The 20,727-nt window shown below is 47.8% G+C and overlaps 1 protein-coding gene across 2 annotated transcripts in view; it reads right to left on the bottom strand.

Annotated features, from left to right (window-relative positions):
* Positions 1-20,727, bottom strand: part of LOC118211465 (rho GTPase-activating protein 39-like) — a 39,348-nt gene that overhangs the window by 6,369 nt on the left and 12,252 nt on the right. The window contains exons 1-6 of one of the 2 annotated variants that reach the window (XM_035388690.1): positions 12,323-12,478; positions 9,106-10,438; positions 4,793-5,432; positions 3,807-3,902; positions 1,292-1,365; positions 793-992 (exon numbers count right to left, since the gene is read on the bottom strand). In XM_035388690.1, the coding sequence (XP_035244581.1) occupies positions 793-992; positions 1,292-1,365; positions 3,807-3,902; positions 4,793-5,432; positions 9,106-10,392 (2,297 nt within the window). In that variant the 5' untranslated portion in view covers positions 10,393-10,438; positions 12,323-12,478. Of the gene's footprint in view, positions 1-792; positions 993-1,291; positions 1,366-3,806; positions 3,903-4,792; positions 5,433-9,105; positions 10,439-12,322; positions 12,479-20,727 lie in introns of those variants that run through there. The other variant, XM_035388689.1, reaches the window with a different exon arrangement.

The raw sequence follows: 20,727 nt of genomic DNA, 5'->3' as shown, positions 1-20,727 counted from the left end.
GGTCGCCATGGTAACAACGGGGCAATTCAGGTACTCAGGCCACACTGTTCAGACGTAGCAATCAGTGCAAAGCACCCAACCTTCCCTCCAAATTACTGTGGGACGTGAGAAACAAATAAGGAACAGAATGTGTTTTGCTTTGAAACCCCGTGCTTAAAAAAAGCATAGTAAAAGTCAGATTAGCAATGGTTTTTAGAATGATGACAAAAGGAGATTTTTGTTCAAACCTCACCGGCTGGTGTTTTGTCCGCTGTGTTTGATGTCCTGAGTGTGATTAATGTTTGTTTGAAGTACGGTGTCTCCCAGACCACCCAGCCTGCTTCACTGTCAAGGACTCATGTAAGATTCTCAGCTGGGGAACCAAACATTCATTAATGTCTTTGGCGGAGGGGGGGGGGGGGGGACGGACCTAAACGGCCCTTTTCCACTGGTGGGCACAGTCAGGAATTTAAGTTGTGACCGGCCCTGCCTTCTGGCGTCAGGAGACACGAGAGCATTTAATGATGTTACAGAGGGTGAATCATTGCCAATTTCATGACTTCCTCTATCCAATCCATTGCCCAGTTTGTTTTGGTTTGTGTCACACATCGTGACAATTTCAAACCCTCACGTGACCTACGATTGAACCTACGCGCAGGCAGGGCTATAAGTTCCCGCGGCCACACTGTGCCAGGTGCGTCTGCCACAATAACACCTGCAGGCGTATTTCGCGGCGCGCCGCACCGCTATCACGGGGAAGAGCAAGCGGAAAACCCCGCCGCCTCGTCTCGGCGCCCCGCCCCGCCCCCTCACCTGAAGATGCCCTCGGTGTGAGCCCCGCCCAGCGCCAGCACGCACTGGGAGAGCTGCGTCTGGGCCCAGGGCAGCCTGCGGTCGGGGAAGAGGCGGCGCTGGCGCTCCATGACGTCCTCCAGCGAGCTGCCGAACAGCGAGGGCGTGACGATGGCGCTCCGGCCGTGGTGCACCTCCTCCAGCGTGGGCTTCCTCAGACCCTGCGGGGGGCGGGAGGAGGGCTCTGTCTCACACACATTCACATTCGGGCGTTTATAGGACCCTGAGCATACCGATAGGCCAAGAAGGAATCAGCTGACTGCATGCGATGGCGTTCAGGTGCTTTATATGCCTTAGCTAAAATGATTAAGTTTTGAAATAATTCCTTAAAACGGCAAGGAAACATCAAAGAGATTGCAATTATTGACAAGTTATTCTCTCTCACACACACTCACGCACTCACACACACACACACTCATGCACGCAAGCAAGCACACACACACACACACACACACTCTACCTTTTTCCCCCCAGAGACAGCCACCCTCTGTAGTTGGCGGTAGCAGTACTTTGCATACGTACTGACAGGCAAACCTGTGGAGAGAGCAGAGGCCACACGCTCTGTGATTGGTGAAATCAAGCCGCGACACATTTCTCTGCTCGCATCGGGAAGGTTTCCCAGGTCATAAAAGTGAGACATCGCTGCAGACCATTCCAGTCACACGGGTTAATTCCCATGCTTCTTAAAAGAGCCTCTTAAAGAGCCTAATCACTGTCATAGCTGCTGGGAGAAACTCCGTTCTATGAAGGTCTGAGGAACTAATGCTTACATGTCAAAGCTGTCATTTCAGGATGTTTTATGTCTCTGAAAAACCAGATTAGGCGTGAGGAAGGTGGGGGTGGGGGATGGGGGGGGGAGGTTGTGAAACGAATATCCTGTTCAAGCTGACTCACGAGAAAGAAGTATGAAGTGCGAACATTGTTCTGCAGGGCGCAACTCCGCACAAGACTGCAGCTCGGTCACAGCAGGTGAAACTTTACCCACGATCCCGAGCGGATGCCGTTACTGTAACAGCTGTCCCTTTCAGGGTGAATCTGGGGCAGAACAGCCCCGAGCTCCGGCTTGGCTCCACTCCACAGTCAGGGCCATATAAAGCATCTCTCGCTGCCTTCATGCATGCTGGCTGGACGGAACACGGAACTCCAGTGTAAAATCCTTCCGGAATGTTGGAACATTGCCAGATCAAACCGCAGGGATTTATAGGAAACAGGTGACAGGCATGCATGTCCAACAAGCCGCATTAGCCTCGCTGGGAATGCTGGGCCTTGTTTTTTTCCCTTCTTTAATTCCCTTTGAAAATCGAGGCTAACAAGCAAGCTCTGTAGGAGTACTGGCCCCTCAATTCCAAGGCTACGGTGAGGGATGCAAAACGGTGTCAGGTTTAAGACTTGCAACACTTCACTGAGAAAGAAGGCCAGAAGAACACGTGAGGTCAAATTCCAAAAAAAAGTTAAAAAAAAAAAAAAAAAAGAAAGGACCTCCATTCCAAATGAATGATCGGTCTTTTGAGCAAAAGCACATGGAAAGAGCAGAATCTCTGGACAAGTCCATGATTGTCCAGCACGGTGTTTCCCAACCGTGGTCCTGCAGGAACTCCCCAGGCATCTGCTAATCACTTGTGACTGAGCTGTAATTTGAATACTGCTCTGGAACTGGAATCTTTCAGCAGTCATGTGCCGTGCGGGTTTAGTTTGAGGAAAGAAGTTATATCTAAACTTACTGCTAAATCCCCCTATGTATTTCTTTAATATGGATTCATGTTCACTTTAAGATTAAGTTGTTCAATTAATAAATTGTTTTGGCACCCAGAACAACTGGACAATTAGCTAGGGTTAATTAATTGAGGCGTCACCTTACGTCCTCCTGATATTAATCATTTTATTACAACAAAACAAGCTAGCACTGATAGCAAGCAATTTGCCTGAGAAGTCACCTCCAGATTAGTGTTGAAAGAACAGCATGATTCAGCCTAATTAATGAAGCAGAGTTTGGGGTAAAAACAGCAGGGCCCCAGTCTGCATGGGCATGTCAGAAAACCTACAGGGGGCGAGGAACTGATGGCACCTGTCAGGCAGAATTTTAAATACTCAACTGCCCCCACCCACTCGCCACGCCCCACGTGGTCAAGCACACGCGCACACGTGCACACACTCTTAAGCACAAGCGTGCACGTGCACACACTCTTAAGCGCACACACACGCACACACGGATCAGTCATCTCTGAAGCCTGAGTCCGCTCCTCTTTGTGGCTGTGGCTCAGGTTTAACCGCGGCTCACACACACACACACACACACACACACACAGACCCGCAGTTCACCGACACGGTCACATAATCCCAGTCTGCTGGTCGGCTTTCCCTGATGTGGTCGGGGAAGCACGCGGTGCGATTTCCCCGCTGCGGTCGCCAGTGCACCGAGGACAGTGTCTCCTGTGTGCCGACCAACACGTGAGGCTGTGGCGTTAGGCAGAGCAGCTAATACAGTAGGAACAGCTGGCTGGAAGCTCCCACGGGGAGTGCTCAAATATCAGAAGCCACAGAGGAGTATTCACATAGGAAAACCCACAGAAGGGCATTCATATATCAGAACTCGCAGAGAAGTGTTTAAGTATAAAAGCTCACAGGGGTATATTTGCCCATCAGAACACAGAGTAGTATTTACATGGGAGAACTCACAGAGGAGTCATCACTTATTTCTTACAGGGAAAAAAATGAAAACGGTAAATCGCACGTTAACCTGGAATGGTGGAAAACGGTGAAGAGCCAAGCTGTTTTACGGTGCTGAGAGAAAGTTCTGTGTTTACCTTGGACTGTTTCCCTGGGCTTTCTCTCCTGAATTAAGTGAGCGAGCGAAGCAGTGTCAATACACACATCCCCCAGGAATAGCTCTTAACCGAAGACATTTATTGACTAATTCTTTGATAATATCCTGTGTTTGTCATGCCAATAAAGCTTTGCAAGACTGCAAGACTCACCCTCCTCTTCCTCATCCGTGCTCTGCTTCCTCTTTTTCCAGGACTTGGAATTCTTCTTGTTTTTCATGTCCTGTTGGTCCATGATATATTGTGGAACTGTACACATAAATAAAGATGAAAAAACTTATTGAAGCAGTAATTATTAAGAGCTTATTGAAGCAGGATTTGTCTCCGTTGCCATAGGTGACACTGGACCCTGATTTTTATTAAAAATATCTCATCTCCCACTGCATCCTGTTTGATTTGGGAAAGTTCCACGGCATATTTATTTTCAAAAACAATATTTGGCTGCTTTCTTTCCCCGGCATTAGCAGAAGAGAGCAGAGGAACACAAACACTTCTCTGAATCAAACCAAATGAAACAACAAAGGATCCCTCCGGTGCGCAGTACACACAACTGTGTACGGATAGCCCAAAACCCAATGCCTCTCCATCTAAATTCCTGCCCATGAATCGCTTTCTCGAGACCATCATCAACGCTCAAGTGCTCAGATTCTTTCTAGGAAGATACAGTTTCCACTGACATGAGCCAAATCGTCTTTCAGTAGCACTTTTGAATCATAAAATTGTCTCATTGTACTTCTGTGAAACTCAAATTATTGGCAGATACCAGCAGATAATGCTGTTTCAATATATGGATTCACTACTGCCCAAACATTATGCGCACAAACACATTCATGAACATACACGCATGCACAAATGCATATACACACATACACACATGCGCACACACACAGATCCACACAAACAAAACAACAAAAGCACAAACACTTCCCCCTCACACGTACGCACATCCACACAAACAAAACCACACAAGCACAAACACTTCCCCCTCACACGTACGCACATCCACACAAACAAAACCACACAAGCACAAACACGTCCCCCTCACACGTACGCACACCCACACAAACAAAATGGCGCACGCGTTCCGTGCGTTGCCGCGGGACGGAGCGCAGAACTCTTTTTTTTGGCGGGAGACTCACACTTGTGGGCGTGGCCCAGGTCCAGGTGCCTCTGGATGTAGCCCTCCAGGTAGCGGCGGAACTTGGGCGAGGGGGAGAAGAAGGCCAGGCAGATGGCCATCAGCTCCCAGCCGGACGCCAGGCTCTGGGGGCACTGGTTCTCGGTGGTCTGGCGCACCAGCTGCACGTAGAGCTCGTCCCGCAGGCCGGGCATCAGCCAGCACTTGGTGACCACCAGCAGGGCCACGTGCCGCCGGTCCAGGCGGCTGGGCCGGTCACCCATGTAGGCCTGCACCAGCTTGAACATCTCGCAGGCCTCCTTCTTGAGGGCGCGGTCGCTGGTGATCAGCATGGGCTTCTTGATGGACGCCTGGTTCCAGGAGAGCATGTTGGCGATGGAGACGCGCCGGCGGAAGAGCCCCTGCGTGTGCAGGTTCAGGTTCTTGCTGGCCCAGTCCGCCATGCTGGGGTCGGCGGTCGGCAGCGGCGGGGCCTGGCAGAGGTTCGAGCGGGAGAGCTGCTCCTCTCCTCCTCCTCCCCGGTCCCCGCCCCTCGCCACGCCCACATCGCCGCCGCCGCCCCCGCCCGGGGGGGCCCTGCGGCCCCCTGCGCTGTCTCGCGTCCCGCTGTCCGACCGCTCCTGGGATTCCAGCGTTCCGACCTGCGAGGGCGAGCGAGAGAGAGGAGGCGAAGGGGGAGCGGGAAAGAGAGGGAGCAGAGAAGGCGGGAGAGGGAGAGAAAGAAAGGAAAGAGAGGCTTTAAGGCTGAAGAGAGGAGCGCGGTGAGTCCAGCTGCTGCTCCAGCTCAGGCTCTGCAGCGGAGGCTGCTGCTCGCTGTGCTGCAGTGCCCGTGCTGGGGAGGACACCGTCGCAGGGGTTCACAGAACTCATTTCTCTCTGCAGACGGAGAGCAACACAACTTGTGCCGTGTTAAAGTGCCCGCAGGGACCCTCCCTCCTGACGCGGGTTACCCAACACTGGAGCACAGAGCGCTAATCCATCCTCAGCACGCCTCCCCGTGCAAATCCCAAGCACAGCTCATTTTCAACCCAGGGAGGGAGCCAGCAGTCCCAAACGCCGGCTATAACGCAGTCCATTTACATGATGCGAACATCACCAACAAACAACAAGGACGTCAGCCAGAAAAACACAACATTCACCACTAATTATGGACACGGATTTTTTTAAAAAGGTTTAACATTTTATTACGTGAATGTGATGTAAGATGAATTCCATCACACTGAGACTAGTAGGTAGACTGCCGTTCAAACTGAACTCAGGGTCAAGGATTATGGCTGTCAATGTTTTCATTGTTCCTTTGGCAAGAACAAAGTGCGGCTGCTGAATTTTATGAAGGTGTTTGCTAAATTCCTTCACATGTGAGCTCAGCCAAACTGACGCAATATCAGGCCAATTTCAGCCACTGATCCTGCTAGAATAACCGTCAGATTTAGATTTTACACTCTGCTATTGATCCTGGGATGCCAGAAGTCAGGCCTGCCCTTCTACATCCACTGACCTAAACTACTGGAAAAAATAATAGAAAATCTCCACTTTAAAATTTTTCCTTTAGTCTCTGCAAAAAGTACCATACAAATAAAATTGATTTGAATAAAATTTTTATTAAAATAAAAGATTCAAATCTTTTTTTTCTCTCCAGCCAATGATACTGTATGATTCGAGCAGTTAACGAGAATCCCCCATTTTGAGGACTGGACATCGCTTCCAGAGATCAGGAAATCACCTAATGTACCTGAAACTGCCACGGTTTACAGACGCGCTGATAAGGTTTACTGCACCTTGGGGTACGGGGTATGGGATTCACTCCCACGAGCAAGATTTGAATGTTTGCGGGTTATGAAACCCCTTCAAGTGATCAGTTGAAGGTCAGTTTAGGACTTTGGTCGCAGTTTTGTGCTCCAGAATAAATCGGGCCGCAGCAGTGCACGTTGCCTGGCGTCGGTGTCCGCCCGCGCTGGGACGGCCCCTCTGCGCCCGGGACGCGCCATATGGACTTCCGCACCCCTCCCTCCCCACCAGCGGGCACCTGTTCCGGAACTCTGCTGCCGCCTGGCAAACCCTCGCACTGCCCAGATCGAGGGCTGGTACGCGGGCAACGCACGCCCACTCAGGCACATTTGGGTCATCCGCGGGGGGGGGAGGGGGTGCCAGTGAGTGAATTCTGGCGGGACGCTTGGACCAATGTCCACAGTCCAGGACTGTTTAAAAGAGGTTTTTAATGTGTGCTTGCATTTGGTGTAGTGCTTTTAGCTTCTTTGCATGCAATTCTTGCCAAAGATCTCTCTGTCACTGTTGCTCATATATTCAGGTGTACACTTTGTGCACAAATGAATTCCTGAAATAACAGTGAAGTTCCCATAACTCTGCTCAGGCAGGGTGACTCAGGGTAAATAAGACCGTTAAAGGACTTTGAGCCATCTATCGTTTCAGCCTGCGAGCCATCCGTGTTCATAGCAACACCTACTGCAAGGTGACAGGTTCTGCGAATTCAACACGTTGTAAAGCCAGATCATTTTAAACTTATTTGGAAACCTGAGCTTTTTTTTCTGGGATTTTTCCTCGCTCTCCCTGGAAGTGTGAGCCAAACCGAGGCAGCAGTCAAACGCGAATTGAGCCGTGACCAGGCACACGACTCTGTAGGGGCACGCAGAACTCCAGGACTCCTGCCCACTCACAGCACACAGCCAGCACAGGCCACCTGTCACTCAGGAGACCTCAGCCAATGAGCCATTTGTGGTTCAGTGGAATGCAGCTTTAAGTCAAAGACATGAAATATACCTCAACGATAAACAGACCTGGGGTAAAACCAAAATAAAATCTACTGTTCTTCCAGTTTTTAAAAAAAATCAACAAAAAGGGAAATAAAAGGAACAATATCATACTATAAAAATGTCACTGCAGATTGAAAATGTATTCATGTTTCAGGTATAGATTAATCCACCGTGTAATAGGTCAGTTGGAATGATCAGATAATTTGTGATAACAGGTAAAGGTAGACACGCAATCTCCTGCTTCCCAATCCCAGTTCAGTACGGGCAGAGCCTCTGGAGTGGATGAGCCCTACTAATAAAACACTGATCATCTCTAATAACGGTTAACTGTACATAGCGTAGGGGGTGTGACAGTCATCGCATTTCTCAGTGAATTATCTACACCTGGTTTATACTGAAACTGTGCCCGTGTTTAGTCTGAGAGCGTACCGTGCTTGATCCCATAAACAACAAAGTGAAAGAGTGAGTGAGTCAGAGCTACCAGGAAGAACAGCTCAGAGCAGCCACACAAATGTGTCAGTTATACTGTGAATCATTCATGAACTAAGACTGCATGTCTTAAATTTATGTCAGGCCTTTCAAAACGAGGACTGGAAAAACATATTTATTTTCTAAGCAGACCGTCCTATTCAAAGCAACTCACTCAACGTTCATTCATATGGTCATGCATACAGTTGGATGTTTACCAAAGGAAGTCTGCTTAAATACCTTGCTGATAGGTACAATGGCAGAGGCCCACCTGGAATCTGAGCCTACAATCTCCGAGTGACAAGCCTAATTCCTTAGCAACCACACTGACTACTCTACACCGCTGCCTCTCATCTTCTCTCTGGTTTTTGAAATTAAATCAAGCAGTTAGAGTAAATAAATCTTACAGTTGGAAATGGCCCAAAATGGCTGCCGTCTGAAACTTCCCCAGCCAGTCAGGGCAGAGCGGACACGTGCGTTGCTAAGCGATGCAGGACAGCCAGCTGTGGTTTTCCTGCCTGTGGTTTTCATTCACATTCCTGAAATCTATAAGCAGTTCAGGAATGATGTCCATTTACAAATCAGTGTTTCGCAGCCCCGTGATATGGCAAAAATGAATAGGCTTGTGGCATTTGACCAAACTCCTTTCTGCGTTGCTCCTGCGAGGAGAGGGAGTGGGAGTAACGTTACTCACCAGCCGTCAGTATGACCTACATGCTGCGTTGCCTAAAAAAAATCAGCGGTGACGCACTGCTCCTTTTTCTTAATTAGAGATTCTTTTTTGTGTTGGGGGGAGGAAGCAAAACCGACTTTTCCTGAATCTACTGCTCATAAAAAAACCTGCTCCAAAAAGCTGAAATCCAGATCACAGGGCTGCGTGTGTGTGTGTCTGTGTGTGTCTGTGTGTGCGTGCATGTGTGAGTATGTGTGTGTCTGTGTGTGTGTGCGTGTGAGAGTGTGCGTACACACAGAATGAAGCAGGCCCACTGACACTGGGAAAGACAGCGAGGACATGCACACCATTACTCCCACACAGAGGCAGTGATACAGCATGACGGAGCGGACAGGGCTGTACCTGAGAGGGGGACTGTGGAGTCCCGGGAGAGGACAGGCCCAACTTCTCCAGGGTGTCCACTTTTTCGTAGGTCCGCTTCTGGCGTCCCGGGCCCTCGGGGACCAGAGGGGAGCGGGGCGCATCGCCATGGCTACCAGGCCGGTACAGCGAGTGGCTGCTGGAGGCGACGTCCTCCCGCGAGCCGCTGCATCGCGAGCTGCGCGCCCGCGGCGGGTTTGGGGCGGAGCTACCCGACGCCTGCGTGTCCAGACTGGCCCTGCTGTCCCGCACGGTGCTGGAGCGGCTCACCGCCGCCCTCACCTCCGCCATCAGCCTCTCGCTGAGGGCGTCCAGCTCCGCGCCGCCGCCCATCGACCCGGGCCGCCCCTGCGCCGCCGGGGGCCGCCGCCGGCTCTGCCGACACAGGCTGGGAGAGGGCCCCGTGGAGTAGCCCGAATCCTGGCAGTGCAGGGGCGTGGCCGAGGGGCATTCGGGCGAGGCCAGGCCCCCTGGGCCTCCCTGCCGCGCCTCCATGCCCCTCAGGAGGCTGGCCTCCAGGGTCCTCCACGTCTGCCTCCTCTCCACCCTGCCCTCCCTCTGCGGGGCTGGGGACGGGGCCCCCGCCCGCTCGGGACCGCTGGAGGCCTTGGACGTTTCAGGCGGGGGGAGAGAACCCGAAGCGGCGGGGTCCACGTTGACCATGTGCCTGATCCCCTCCCGCCCGGCGGGGCTGTAGTCTGTCTCTGAGGGGGTCCCCCGGTTCCAGGACCCCGTGTGAGAGACGGGGAGCGGGAGCAGCCTGGTGGCCTGCTGTCCCTGTCCCTGCCCCTGCCGAGCGGCGTTCTGGGGGCCCGGGCGGGACACGGAGGGCCCGTCCTGGGGGTGCCCCCCCTCCACCTCCATGTCCGCCAGGGGCTCGTCATAAACGGGCATCTCCATCGGGGGGTGGTCATAGAGGGGCGCTGTCAAGCCGTGCTGGGGGGATGCGGGGCGGGGCGTCCCGCCCTGAGCCCTGCGGGGGGGCCGGCCGGCGGAGCCTGAAGTGGAGCCGGCGAGGTTGCCGGGCGACACCGGGCAGAAGTGCCCGTCCTCCGTCTTCTTCAGGTGGAAGGCCTGCTTGCAGTCGGCGGACGCCGCCATGGCGGACTGGGCGGGGCTGGCGGGGCTGGCGGGGCCGGCGTGGCTTGCGGAGCGCCTGCTGCTGGCGGGGTTGGGGGAGAGCAGGCTGCGGCTGCTGTGGAGGAGCTGGGGGGTTTTAACCGGTCCGGCGCCCTGGTTCCTGCCGACGCTGTTCACCTTCACCAACATGGCCGCCTTCGACCCTGGAGGGGGCTGCCATCTCTGCGCGGTGTCCCTGTAACACAGGAGAGACCCCAGTGAGATACACACGCATACACACACACACACACACACACACACGCGCACGTGTACACATGGTAAATGGTAAATGGACTGCAAAGCGCTTTACAATTGATGCCTCTCATTCACCCATTCACACACACACTCACACACCAATGGTGAAAGGCAGCCATGCAAGGTACCAATCAGCTCGTTGGGAGCAATTAGGGGTTAGGCGTCTTGCTCAGGGACACTTCGACAAGCCCAGGGCGGAGGATTGAACTGGCAACCCTCCGACTGCCAGACAACAGCTCTTACCTCCTGAGCTATGTCGCACACATGTAAACAAAAATTCTTTATCTTTTATGGATGACCATGAAACCAAACAGAAGCCCACGACAAATAGAATGCAGGTCTGGTATCCAAACCCCTTTAGCAATCTTCCTCATTTTTTTTTTTTTATCACAGTCAAAAATTTCAGCTCAATGTCCTTCCGAAGTGTCTTTGCTCCCTTTTTTAAGGCTACGAAGTCTATACATAGCACTGCTGGTAAGTGGGACATTTATTTTGCGTGGTACAAACTGACCCACAAAACAGTCTCTCCTGTAATGCTTCTATTCGGCACAGCCCACTACAGCCATTCAAAAGCACACTACTTGTGACACAAAAACTGTCCCTGAAACAGTTCAAAAAGAAAGCTATGTGCAATTCAGACCTGTAACCGTTCAGCTTTTTAATCATAAGTGATTTCATTTCTCAGGAACAGCAGGCATAAACACCTACAGAAATTCCAAGCTGACAGAAGCTGTCAGTCATAGACCAATGTGAAGTAAAATCATCCCCCAGATTACTGCCTTTTTGCCACCAAAAAATCATCACCAAACACCATTTCACAGTGAAGTCCAGAGAGTGTTTATTTGTGGAGCAAGACACTTTAAAAGAATCCAGTAAAATTAAAAAAAAATGCTTCTGAGACACGTATCAATTTCCACTGTTCGGCCTAATTTTATCATACCCGGTTTCTACAGGTTACTGGTGTGTAGCAGTTCACATTCACATTTCAGTAAATACATTTTGACTAAGCAGAGGCACATCAGGTTGTTCAGTAGAAGAAACTATTTCATATGGTCCTGAAGAAAAAACAGAAAATAAGTAGTTTATTTGAGCTGTAAAAAAACAGGTTGAAACCTCTGACCTAAAGACTGATCGCAATAAAACATCTCAAGGTGCCAAAGTTATGTTAGTCCCATGTGAACGGCGCTTAAGATGTGGCTGTACATCATGGAAATGAAATGTACCTTTCACTTCTATAAACAACACCCCCCCACCCCGATATAAACACACACACACACACACACACTCGCACACTCGCACACACGCACACTCGCACACACTCTCACACTCTCACACTCTCACACCCCTCACCCCAATTGAAACACTAGCCACTAGGCTCTTTTCACTGTCGAAAGACCCTGGCTTATTTCACACCAAGTAAAAACACAAACGCCATGGAAACGTAACTGCCGTTAACCTGTTCACACGCTCTTCTCCCTGGCTGATCCCCCCCAACTACAGAAACCACTCCACATTCCCCTCATTATCTCCTCAGAAGCCCCTTCCACAAACACCCAGGTCTGAAAATCTAAACGATTCACATGAACCCAACCGAACACTGAAATGTGCTCTCAACACAGCCTCAACACAGCCATACAGAGAATCATAAAGAGAGGGATAAAGAGTGGGAGAGAGTGGGGATGGGGGTGTATCTCTCTAAAAAAAACAGAGGTGAGATGAGAGCACTACCACTTTCAGAAGGTAGGCTATATCCCACAGTAGAACACATGTCCCTGCCACACCTTAGGAGCTCTCATAAAAAATGATAAAAATAAATTTATCTTACCCCCCAGAAGTGGACAGATAATACTCAAATGACCTGGTCCTTTTCCATAAAATAAACACAAGAAGACTTTGGAAAAAATGTTATAACTTTCCTTTATAACACTTTGTTAACCATCACCATCCAGTAACTCAAGAAATAATGCGCAAGGCTGCTACCAACATGAAAAGTGAAGTTGAGGAGGAGGTGGCAGAGGAAATGTGTGGGCAGGGTCAGCTCTCTGAGTTACAGTAGCAGGAATGGGGCCCCCGTCACCCCCCTTCCACTGAAGCTCAGCCCCTCCGTGCTAAATTTCAACATGTGAAACAATGCAGTGGCAGTACCCTTGAGGACTGAGCTCCTGTCCCACCAAGTGCTTCCTCTCCCCCCCCCCCCACCCCACCCCACCCCACCCCCATCTCCCGCTGCGCACACATTACAGACCCACCCAAATCTCACAGGTCCATTTACCAACACTCTTATCAAACTCCTAATAGCGCCTGTCGTTGACAGAGTAAACATGGCTGAAGCGTGGTGAGTGGAGAGCCCCCAGGCCCCCCCCCCCCCCCCCCCCGACCCAGAGGAACACCACTGTACCATCAGTCTGGCAGACTCATTTAAAAAAAGCTCCACTTTACTTAAACTGCTCCATTAAAAAGGAGAACTGAAACATGAACACACACTGTTCACGATGGCTGTGAGTCCAAGGCTGGAGTTTCTGCCCTCATACCTCCAGTTGTAAAGCAGAGTTATAGCACAGAGTTAGTCAAGCAGCTAAGCAAGGGCGGCGGGGAGGAACAGAACCATCCATAATGATGTTTCTTGCAATCCCAGCACAAGACTTAAATGAATAAACACACAGGCACCTGGATAAGGATATACACATAAATAAGGTGCTAATAAAGAGAGATTCTGAATATTGGCTCTCAGCCCTGAGCCCAAGAGAGCTGCAGGGTCTGCTGGTTTGTCTTTTCTTGTTTGTTGTTACTCAGCACTTAATTTATCTATCGAAGCTGCTGATTACACAATTAATTAATCTTTCCTGGTTTCTTTTGTCTAAATGTGTTGTGGATTTTAAGAGAAAACAAAAACCAGCAGACACTGTGACCCACCAGGATCATGGTTGAGAACCCCTGACCAAGAATAGAGAGGGGCTCAGTGGGAAGAAAGATTTATACACAGACACATACACACAACATAACACAGGTATGTTCAAGAAATAATGAGAAATCCATACATAGATGAAAGCTTCTTGTGGGGACAAATAAGTTCACAATTGTCCAATACTCCAGCATACGACTGTTGGGGCCCTAGGGGAAGTCCTAATAGAGTTTAAAGGTTGTTTCTCCACAGCACAAACAGGAAATACCAATGTAGTGTTCACGTTAGTTTTTTTTATACACGTTCTTTCAACAAAAAACAATATCACGCAAGTAAAAACAAACAATAGCTACATACATTAAATGCATGTAGCTAAGTCCCCTCCCTGCCCACTATCAAAAACATAAAAAATACCAATACGAGCTAGAACATTACTAAGCATTTCTACTTTAAATCATAGGAATGAGAAAAGCTAGCCACATGTATAATTTTCTTAACACTGTGAAGTATCGAATGAGAGAAGAATAAAACAGCCAGTTTCTGCCATCTCATAAAAAATATTAAATATGCCACTTAAACAACATAAGCTCGATCTTTGGAAAGACTGGTGTTCTAATTTAAAAGTGCCCTCCCCGCCTTGATATCCAAATTTTGGTATTTGACTACAGAAGTTGCATAACTATATCTTTGCCTTCGGCATGTCTGCTAAAAACTGAGATAAACACAGAAGTCAGAATGGAAAATGGCACCACTGATGACAGAAAATAACCAGAGGCTGAACGAAGCGCCATCGGCAGAAGATTTTTTTTCTTCGAACGAGCCTTGGAACGCAGATGATGTCCAGGCAGCCATCTTGATTTGGGCCGTGACATCATGAGCTCACGCCGGTAATACAATCGCGAATCTTACAGAAGGTCAAGTTGACCAAACGTCACCCGCAACGTTAGCGAATTAACGCATGTGGAAAGAAATTGTCACGTTGAATCTGGAGTTATTTATATTTTATTCCAGTCTTTGTTTGGGAATTTGTTTTCTCCCGTCTCCATGTAAAAAGCGGATTAGCAGAGAGGGCATGCATCCTGTTTTCCTTCAGGGTAACACAATGAAGAAGCCACTGTGCTATACTGGGTCAGCCAGTTTTGGCTCCAGCTCATGCTAGCCAAACAATTCATTATTCATAGTTACAGCCATAGTCACAAGACTGGAGAGAGTGTAACATGCCAGCATATTAGCTCTGCAACAGGGGTCCCCAAATTATGGAAAATTTTTTGGCCTTTTTATCAGCTCAGTTTTGCATTCTCATGCAAAAAAAAAAAAAAATCTAACAAATTATTTTTCTGGAAGCACACAGCATAGATCACACACGCAACATGAAGAGACAGTTACTGTGACTTCATATGGAAACAGGCAGAGGCCGTCACAGAAAATGTCACACAACTGGCTCTAGTGTCGCCCGGGGACGGGAGCGTTTCAGTCGGCTGTGATGACAGGGCCTCATCAGGAAGCAGAGACCGCACTCGCACATGCAGCGTCTCCCTCCGCCACTGCGTGAGCGCTCGACTGCGGTGTGATCAGAAGCGGCGGCTAGCCTCACATGCTGCACAGGGGAGCAAGCGCTCCATCTGCCTTCCCCTGAATAAACAGTGGAGGCTGCAATAAGCATTGTCCTCTGGAGATGACCGGGCATTCCAAATTGCAGAGGAAAAAGAGGGGAAGAAAAAACACACAATTATTGCCTAGTGTTCCATGGAACAAGAAAAATAATGTAAAAAAGGAAGTACTTGTTACTAGTTCACCAAGCTATTCAACTATAGCTATTAGCTATTTATTTAAGGTTATGTAGACCACTGGCCACCTATTCAGTGAAAAAAGCAAACCCAGAAACCGCAATGTGGGTTAAGAGAACGATTTCATCCTCTGAGCTGGGAAGAGGAGCACAAATTTCAATGTCCTTTGGTAAAAACAAAATGGGTTCTCCTTCCCTACAGGATGAGCTCACTCCAGTGAAAGTGTCATGTCAGACTTCCTGCCTAAGAGCTTCTCCATGAAGATTCCTGCGACTGACAGATAGCAGATTAGCCATGACTTTGTCAGCCAGACCGTTCAGGTCACGACCCCCCCCCCCCCCCCCACCCAGATACTGCTCAAAGGGGGGGGGGGGGGGGGCGGAAATCCAAACGTGTGGCTGTCAGGATCCCCCGCTCTACAGTCTCATTTGAAACCCTGCCATTCTTGTGCCCGTGAATGGTTCAAGAAGAGTCCAGTAAATAAAGAAATACATTTTTTTTAAAAAGAAATGGCTTCTTTCGCTATGTTGTGTTATGTTTGCAAAAGGGAGGGCTTCAGTCTACTCACCCGCAAAAGCGAGACATGGGAACAAGCTGTGTGTGCTGGAATGTGTCCGAGCATACAAATATGCATGCGAATGCTGTGCTGTTGAAGCACCTAGTGCTTAAATCAGGCTCAGCTCTCTATAGACTTTGCGCCTTATGTTTTGAGGAATGTATTACTGGACAAGCCCACTCCAGATACTGTAACAGTAAGTCATATAACGCGCTGTAAAATTACTCACACAATCTTAACTCGGCACTGGAGATAGTGTCCCTGTCTTACACACATTCAGAGTTCAAAGGTCATGAGAGCGAATGGTGTGCTGTTAAATGAGGGGGGTTAGAACACTTCTACTTAACAAAGTGTGTTCCACTTCAGAGCACCAGAGCTGTTACTATGATCCCAGAGGCAGATTATAAAAGAATACTTTGAGGGATTTGTTACAGTATGTACTAGGGCAGCAGTGAAGTATAATATTTTGGGAACTGGGCTTGTAACTCAAAATGATGTGGGTTCTATTCTCATCTGGGGTGCTGTCAGTATACCCTAAAGCAAGCTACTTTTGCCAAAATTTCAAAACATAATTTAATAATTATGTCAGGAATTAAACACTGTTAAATGGTTGTTTAAAGATTAAAATACACCACTTCGGATTTCAACATCGCCCAAGTGGTTAAAAACCTATTCATTTTATTATATTATAGTTCAGGCTTACGATCTTGACATAACCCTTTTTTATCGGTAGCAATGTCAAAGACCAGGAAAAATGATCCTGCATATCCCTGTATCTGACAAACAAAACTGTCTGAAACAAACCCTGAAAATATTTTTACCTCAAAGTGCCCCCCTTCACACTGAGGAGAAGAAAATAAATGAGTCACATTATATAAGGTCTCACGGCCTGGGCGAAAGGGGAAGCAGCTTAAAAGCTAAACCAAGAACAAGTGTCAGAAAACAATCTGAGGGAGGAAGAGAAGTAAATGGTTAGATGAAGTGAAGAAGAAAGAGGGAGTGAAGGAGAGAGGGAGGAGAGTCTTAAAAAGGGACTGTCATGGGAAAATACTGCAGAGGGAATTTGAAGCGAGTTTCGAATTCTTCACTCAAGATAATTCTTGACCCCAGGGGTCAAGTGTAGAAACAAAACAACACGCAGGTAAAGATCAAATGACTTCAGTGCAACAGATTCATGGTCCTTTCAGTTTTCGGCAATTTAATGCCTTAAATTTTAGCTCACAAAATGTTCTCTTTAAAAAATGAATTGCATGTAGGTGGATATTCACTGAAACATTACATTACATTACATTCATTTGGCAGACGCTTTTATCCAAAGCGACGTACAAGAAGTGCATTTTCATGATCGTAGACAACTGCTGAACACGGGTTCAGTAAGGTACACATACTGTATTCTGATTTCTTTTTAATATAATGCTATACAATTAAAGGACCATACGGTGTTTGTCAGGCTGCATTCCAGGGGGAAATATGATTTTTGCTAGTGGCCACAAACAAAAAAGGAAGATGACTTGATTGTGGTTTATAATACCGCATGAAAGGGCATTTCCTTAAATGGACATAAAAAAGAATCTATATGTGTACATAGGATTAGGCTCTGAGAAAACACACACAATTACGATTCAAAAGCCTTTTCAGGGGTTCCAAACTTCAATAAACAATCAGGCTACACTCTGCACATCCCTCTGCGACTCAATCTTCATCTGAATGGCCAAACAAAGTTAGCAGTCAGGCGACTTGAATCTGCGCCAGGCAGCCCTGATCTTGAACCCCTGACCACAGCTCCTCACTGCACTCACTGCAGGGTGCGGAGGGGGGGGGGGGGTTGGGGGGGGGCTGGCGGGGGTTGAGGAGAGGCTGCCAAACATAATTCAGCCGTGCATGTTCTTCCTGGAGTATCAGTCAGTAAAAGCACGAGACTGAGTCACAGTTGAGCTGGGGGGATTTGGAAATGAAGGCCATTTTCACCCCTGGGAGTCAAGAAAAAAAAAAAAAAGATCCTACTCATAACTTCCCTCCCGATAGAGACAGGAAGAGGAAATTAAGACTACAGGAAAGATCTCAGAGATGACTCTTTATTAATGTTCTTATGTGCTTTATTCAGAGAGGCTAGAAGGCCTTCAGGATATTTTTTTTCCCATTTAAATCAATAAATATATCTACAAAATCTGCAACCTCTGAGTTCAACATGTATTTCCTTAACCGTGACACTACACTAATACACAAGACAGACGCGCACACACAAAAACCCACAACCCCAGTCTTTTTTCGGGGGTGGTAACACTGCCATTCACCCACAGCATACGCTCTGAAGGAGCTCCATTACCGCCCTTATAAAGATAAATAATACAGTTACACAAACGGTGTCACGAACGCCCCTAACGCCCACCTGAAAGCATTCAGCCATAAATCAAACGATTCTCAGTTTCCATGTAGTACACAGACCTCATGACCAAGGACAGACAATCCTACGGAATAATTCATACAGCTATTCATACATCCCAGTTCCACCTAGTATTGTATGGGCATTTACAACATCCCATGATACTGTATAAATAATCTTTCATATATCAGTGATTAAAACGGTAAAATCACAAAATCACACATTCCCTATTTAAGGTTATAGTATCGACTGTGGAAGCAAGAGAGTGATGCGAATGAAGCTGTGAAGTAACACAATCAGCTTGAAAAAAAGAAAAACAATATAGCAAATTCAATGATGAGTTCAAAGATGACAATGCCAATACAACAAGAGATTGGTTGGTTTATGTCATTGACGTAAAGATAAAGTAGAACAAAAACTAGAGAGCAACTACCATCCATGTATTTTCAGGTTCTGTTAAACAAACAGATTTTGTTTAGACATTTTCCAAAACAGATTCGCCCATCTCCTGTATGTCGATGGTCTCAGTTTCTCCATTGCCTGCTGTGCAAAGACAGTGGCTAATTCAGAGAAGCAGAAAGACCAGGGCTACACTTAACTGAACTACAGACAAATTGCCCCCATCCCTACGAGAAACCCAACACTTATAGTGTACTATCCCGTCTCCCACCTTGTAAGAGGTCAAATACTGCCTGTCCCGCAGGGTTGGCAGGTGACCCACAGGCACCAATGCCTAACAGGGCTGACATCAAATTTGCCCCCATCCCCTTCCTATGATGAGCTCATTACCCTAGTAGACTCCTACCACCCTCACCCTACCCCACAGGCTTCCAAATGAGGTCAACCAATGGGACAAAGGACCTACTGTGAACCCACCCCCACCACGAGTCACCCTGGCGACCCATTGACCCGTAATAATCATGCTCCAGCCAAGCCTGAGATTTTCACTCCCAAATCCAAGCATTTGGGGTACAAGACATTTAAAGAGTGACTGAAGCGTAATCCTTAACACACAGAGGAATCTCTCAAGGGAAGTGAGGTTAAGTGGAAGCAAAGAGGAGTATAGGTTAAGCGTCCCCATTATAATCCAGAGCCAATCAGATTCTCTCTTGGATGCACAAACACCACACAAATAGCATATGACGGACACAGAAAGCTATAATTAGGGGATATTCAAAGCATTTTCCAGCCTTCAAAAACGGTGGAATTCCTGTGACATGAGATCAGGTAGTCAACAAATATTCAAAATACAACATGGGCTGTCACTGATATTTGGAAAACTTCGAGAGAAGTCTAATTTGCTTAAATAAGTAACGAAACGTTGTCGTCTTGAATAATAGGGGATTGCAGTGGACTTTTTTTTTGTCAATATTGTTAATAAAGCTACCAAAACAAAAGATTTTATTTTTCCTTCCAGAAGGTATTACCAGTAAAAACAAGAGACAAGACATGATTTTCCTTTTTTAATCCTCTAGGTCAAGCAGCTTAAATCTGAGCAGAAAAACAACAACAAAAAAATAAAAAAGAAAATAAATGATATATTAAAAACATAATAAAGGTGATAAATACACTGGTTTTATGCAAAATTCATCCACATTTATCTGGAAGGTTTCACTGTGTTGAAGAGATGTATAACAATGAAATGTTCGAGTGGTTTAGTGGCTCAGTATGGTCACAATGTGTGGCCTTGTTTCTCCATGTCCAGACGCTCTATGTTGCGGGCGGGGGGGTGCCGCAGACAAAGCCACCAGAGCCTCGGGTTTTGGGGTGACCCTATTCGGCTCAAGCCCAACGCAGCTGCTAATTGTTTTGGACAGAATGTGAGGGCCCTAATGACCGAACAAAGGGGCGTCTCCACACTTCAGCGGGGATACGAAAACAAGGGGGAGACCGTCCCTCACCTCGTCAGGACGGCAGCCCTATTCTAACGAGGCCTTCATAGGACGGTTCCAGTACATGTTCAACATGAAAACAGACACCCGAAATTACTGCCAACAGTCCTGAGGAAGGAGGGACGTGTTTTCAACTTTCAACTTTTTTTCTTCAGAGACATAATCGGCTGTTTTAAGGCTCTGTATGGCCATAGAAATTCCTTCAGAGTGATTTTTATCAGGTATGACTAATCAAACCCCATACTGATTTCTTGGCATCAGTTATTAGGTACACTGCTCACATAGCCAATTAGACCATAAGCACGATTAACATGACATACGTACGCGAGTTAAATTATAGCTGTATGCTTATCGTCAGCAGTGCAGTATTTTTCAGTTGGAGCCATTGGCTCTCTATCTACTGGGCGTTCTGTACTTAGTTATCTTGGTCATGTTGTTCCTGTGATGTGCATTTAATGCATATCACCATGATGGCCTTGTAAGCTGCCCAGAACAAAAATGTCTGTTAGATAAATACATAATGAAAACAATAATGATAATAAAGGGGAAAGGTTGTTCAAGATTTTCTCCGCAATGCCATCCCTACACTCGAAACTCTGGTCTCCAAGTCACAACACTTTGGTCCAAGAATGGGGAAAAGTACCAAGGGTCCAACTTCAGAAGCTACAGCCTGTCACCTGATATTTTCCTTCCTGAAAGGAGTGCTGGGA

This window comes from Anguilla anguilla, chromosome 13 (genome assembly GCF_013347855.1).
Source record: "Anguilla anguilla isolate fAngAng1 chromosome 13, fAngAng1.pri, whole genome shotgun sequence".
NCBI classification, from domain to species: domain Eukaryota; kingdom Metazoa; phylum Chordata; class Actinopteri; order Anguilliformes; family Anguillidae; genus Anguilla; species Anguilla anguilla.
Note: the sequence above shows the minus strand (reverse complement) of the source record. Positions and strands in the feature narration are given on the sequence as shown.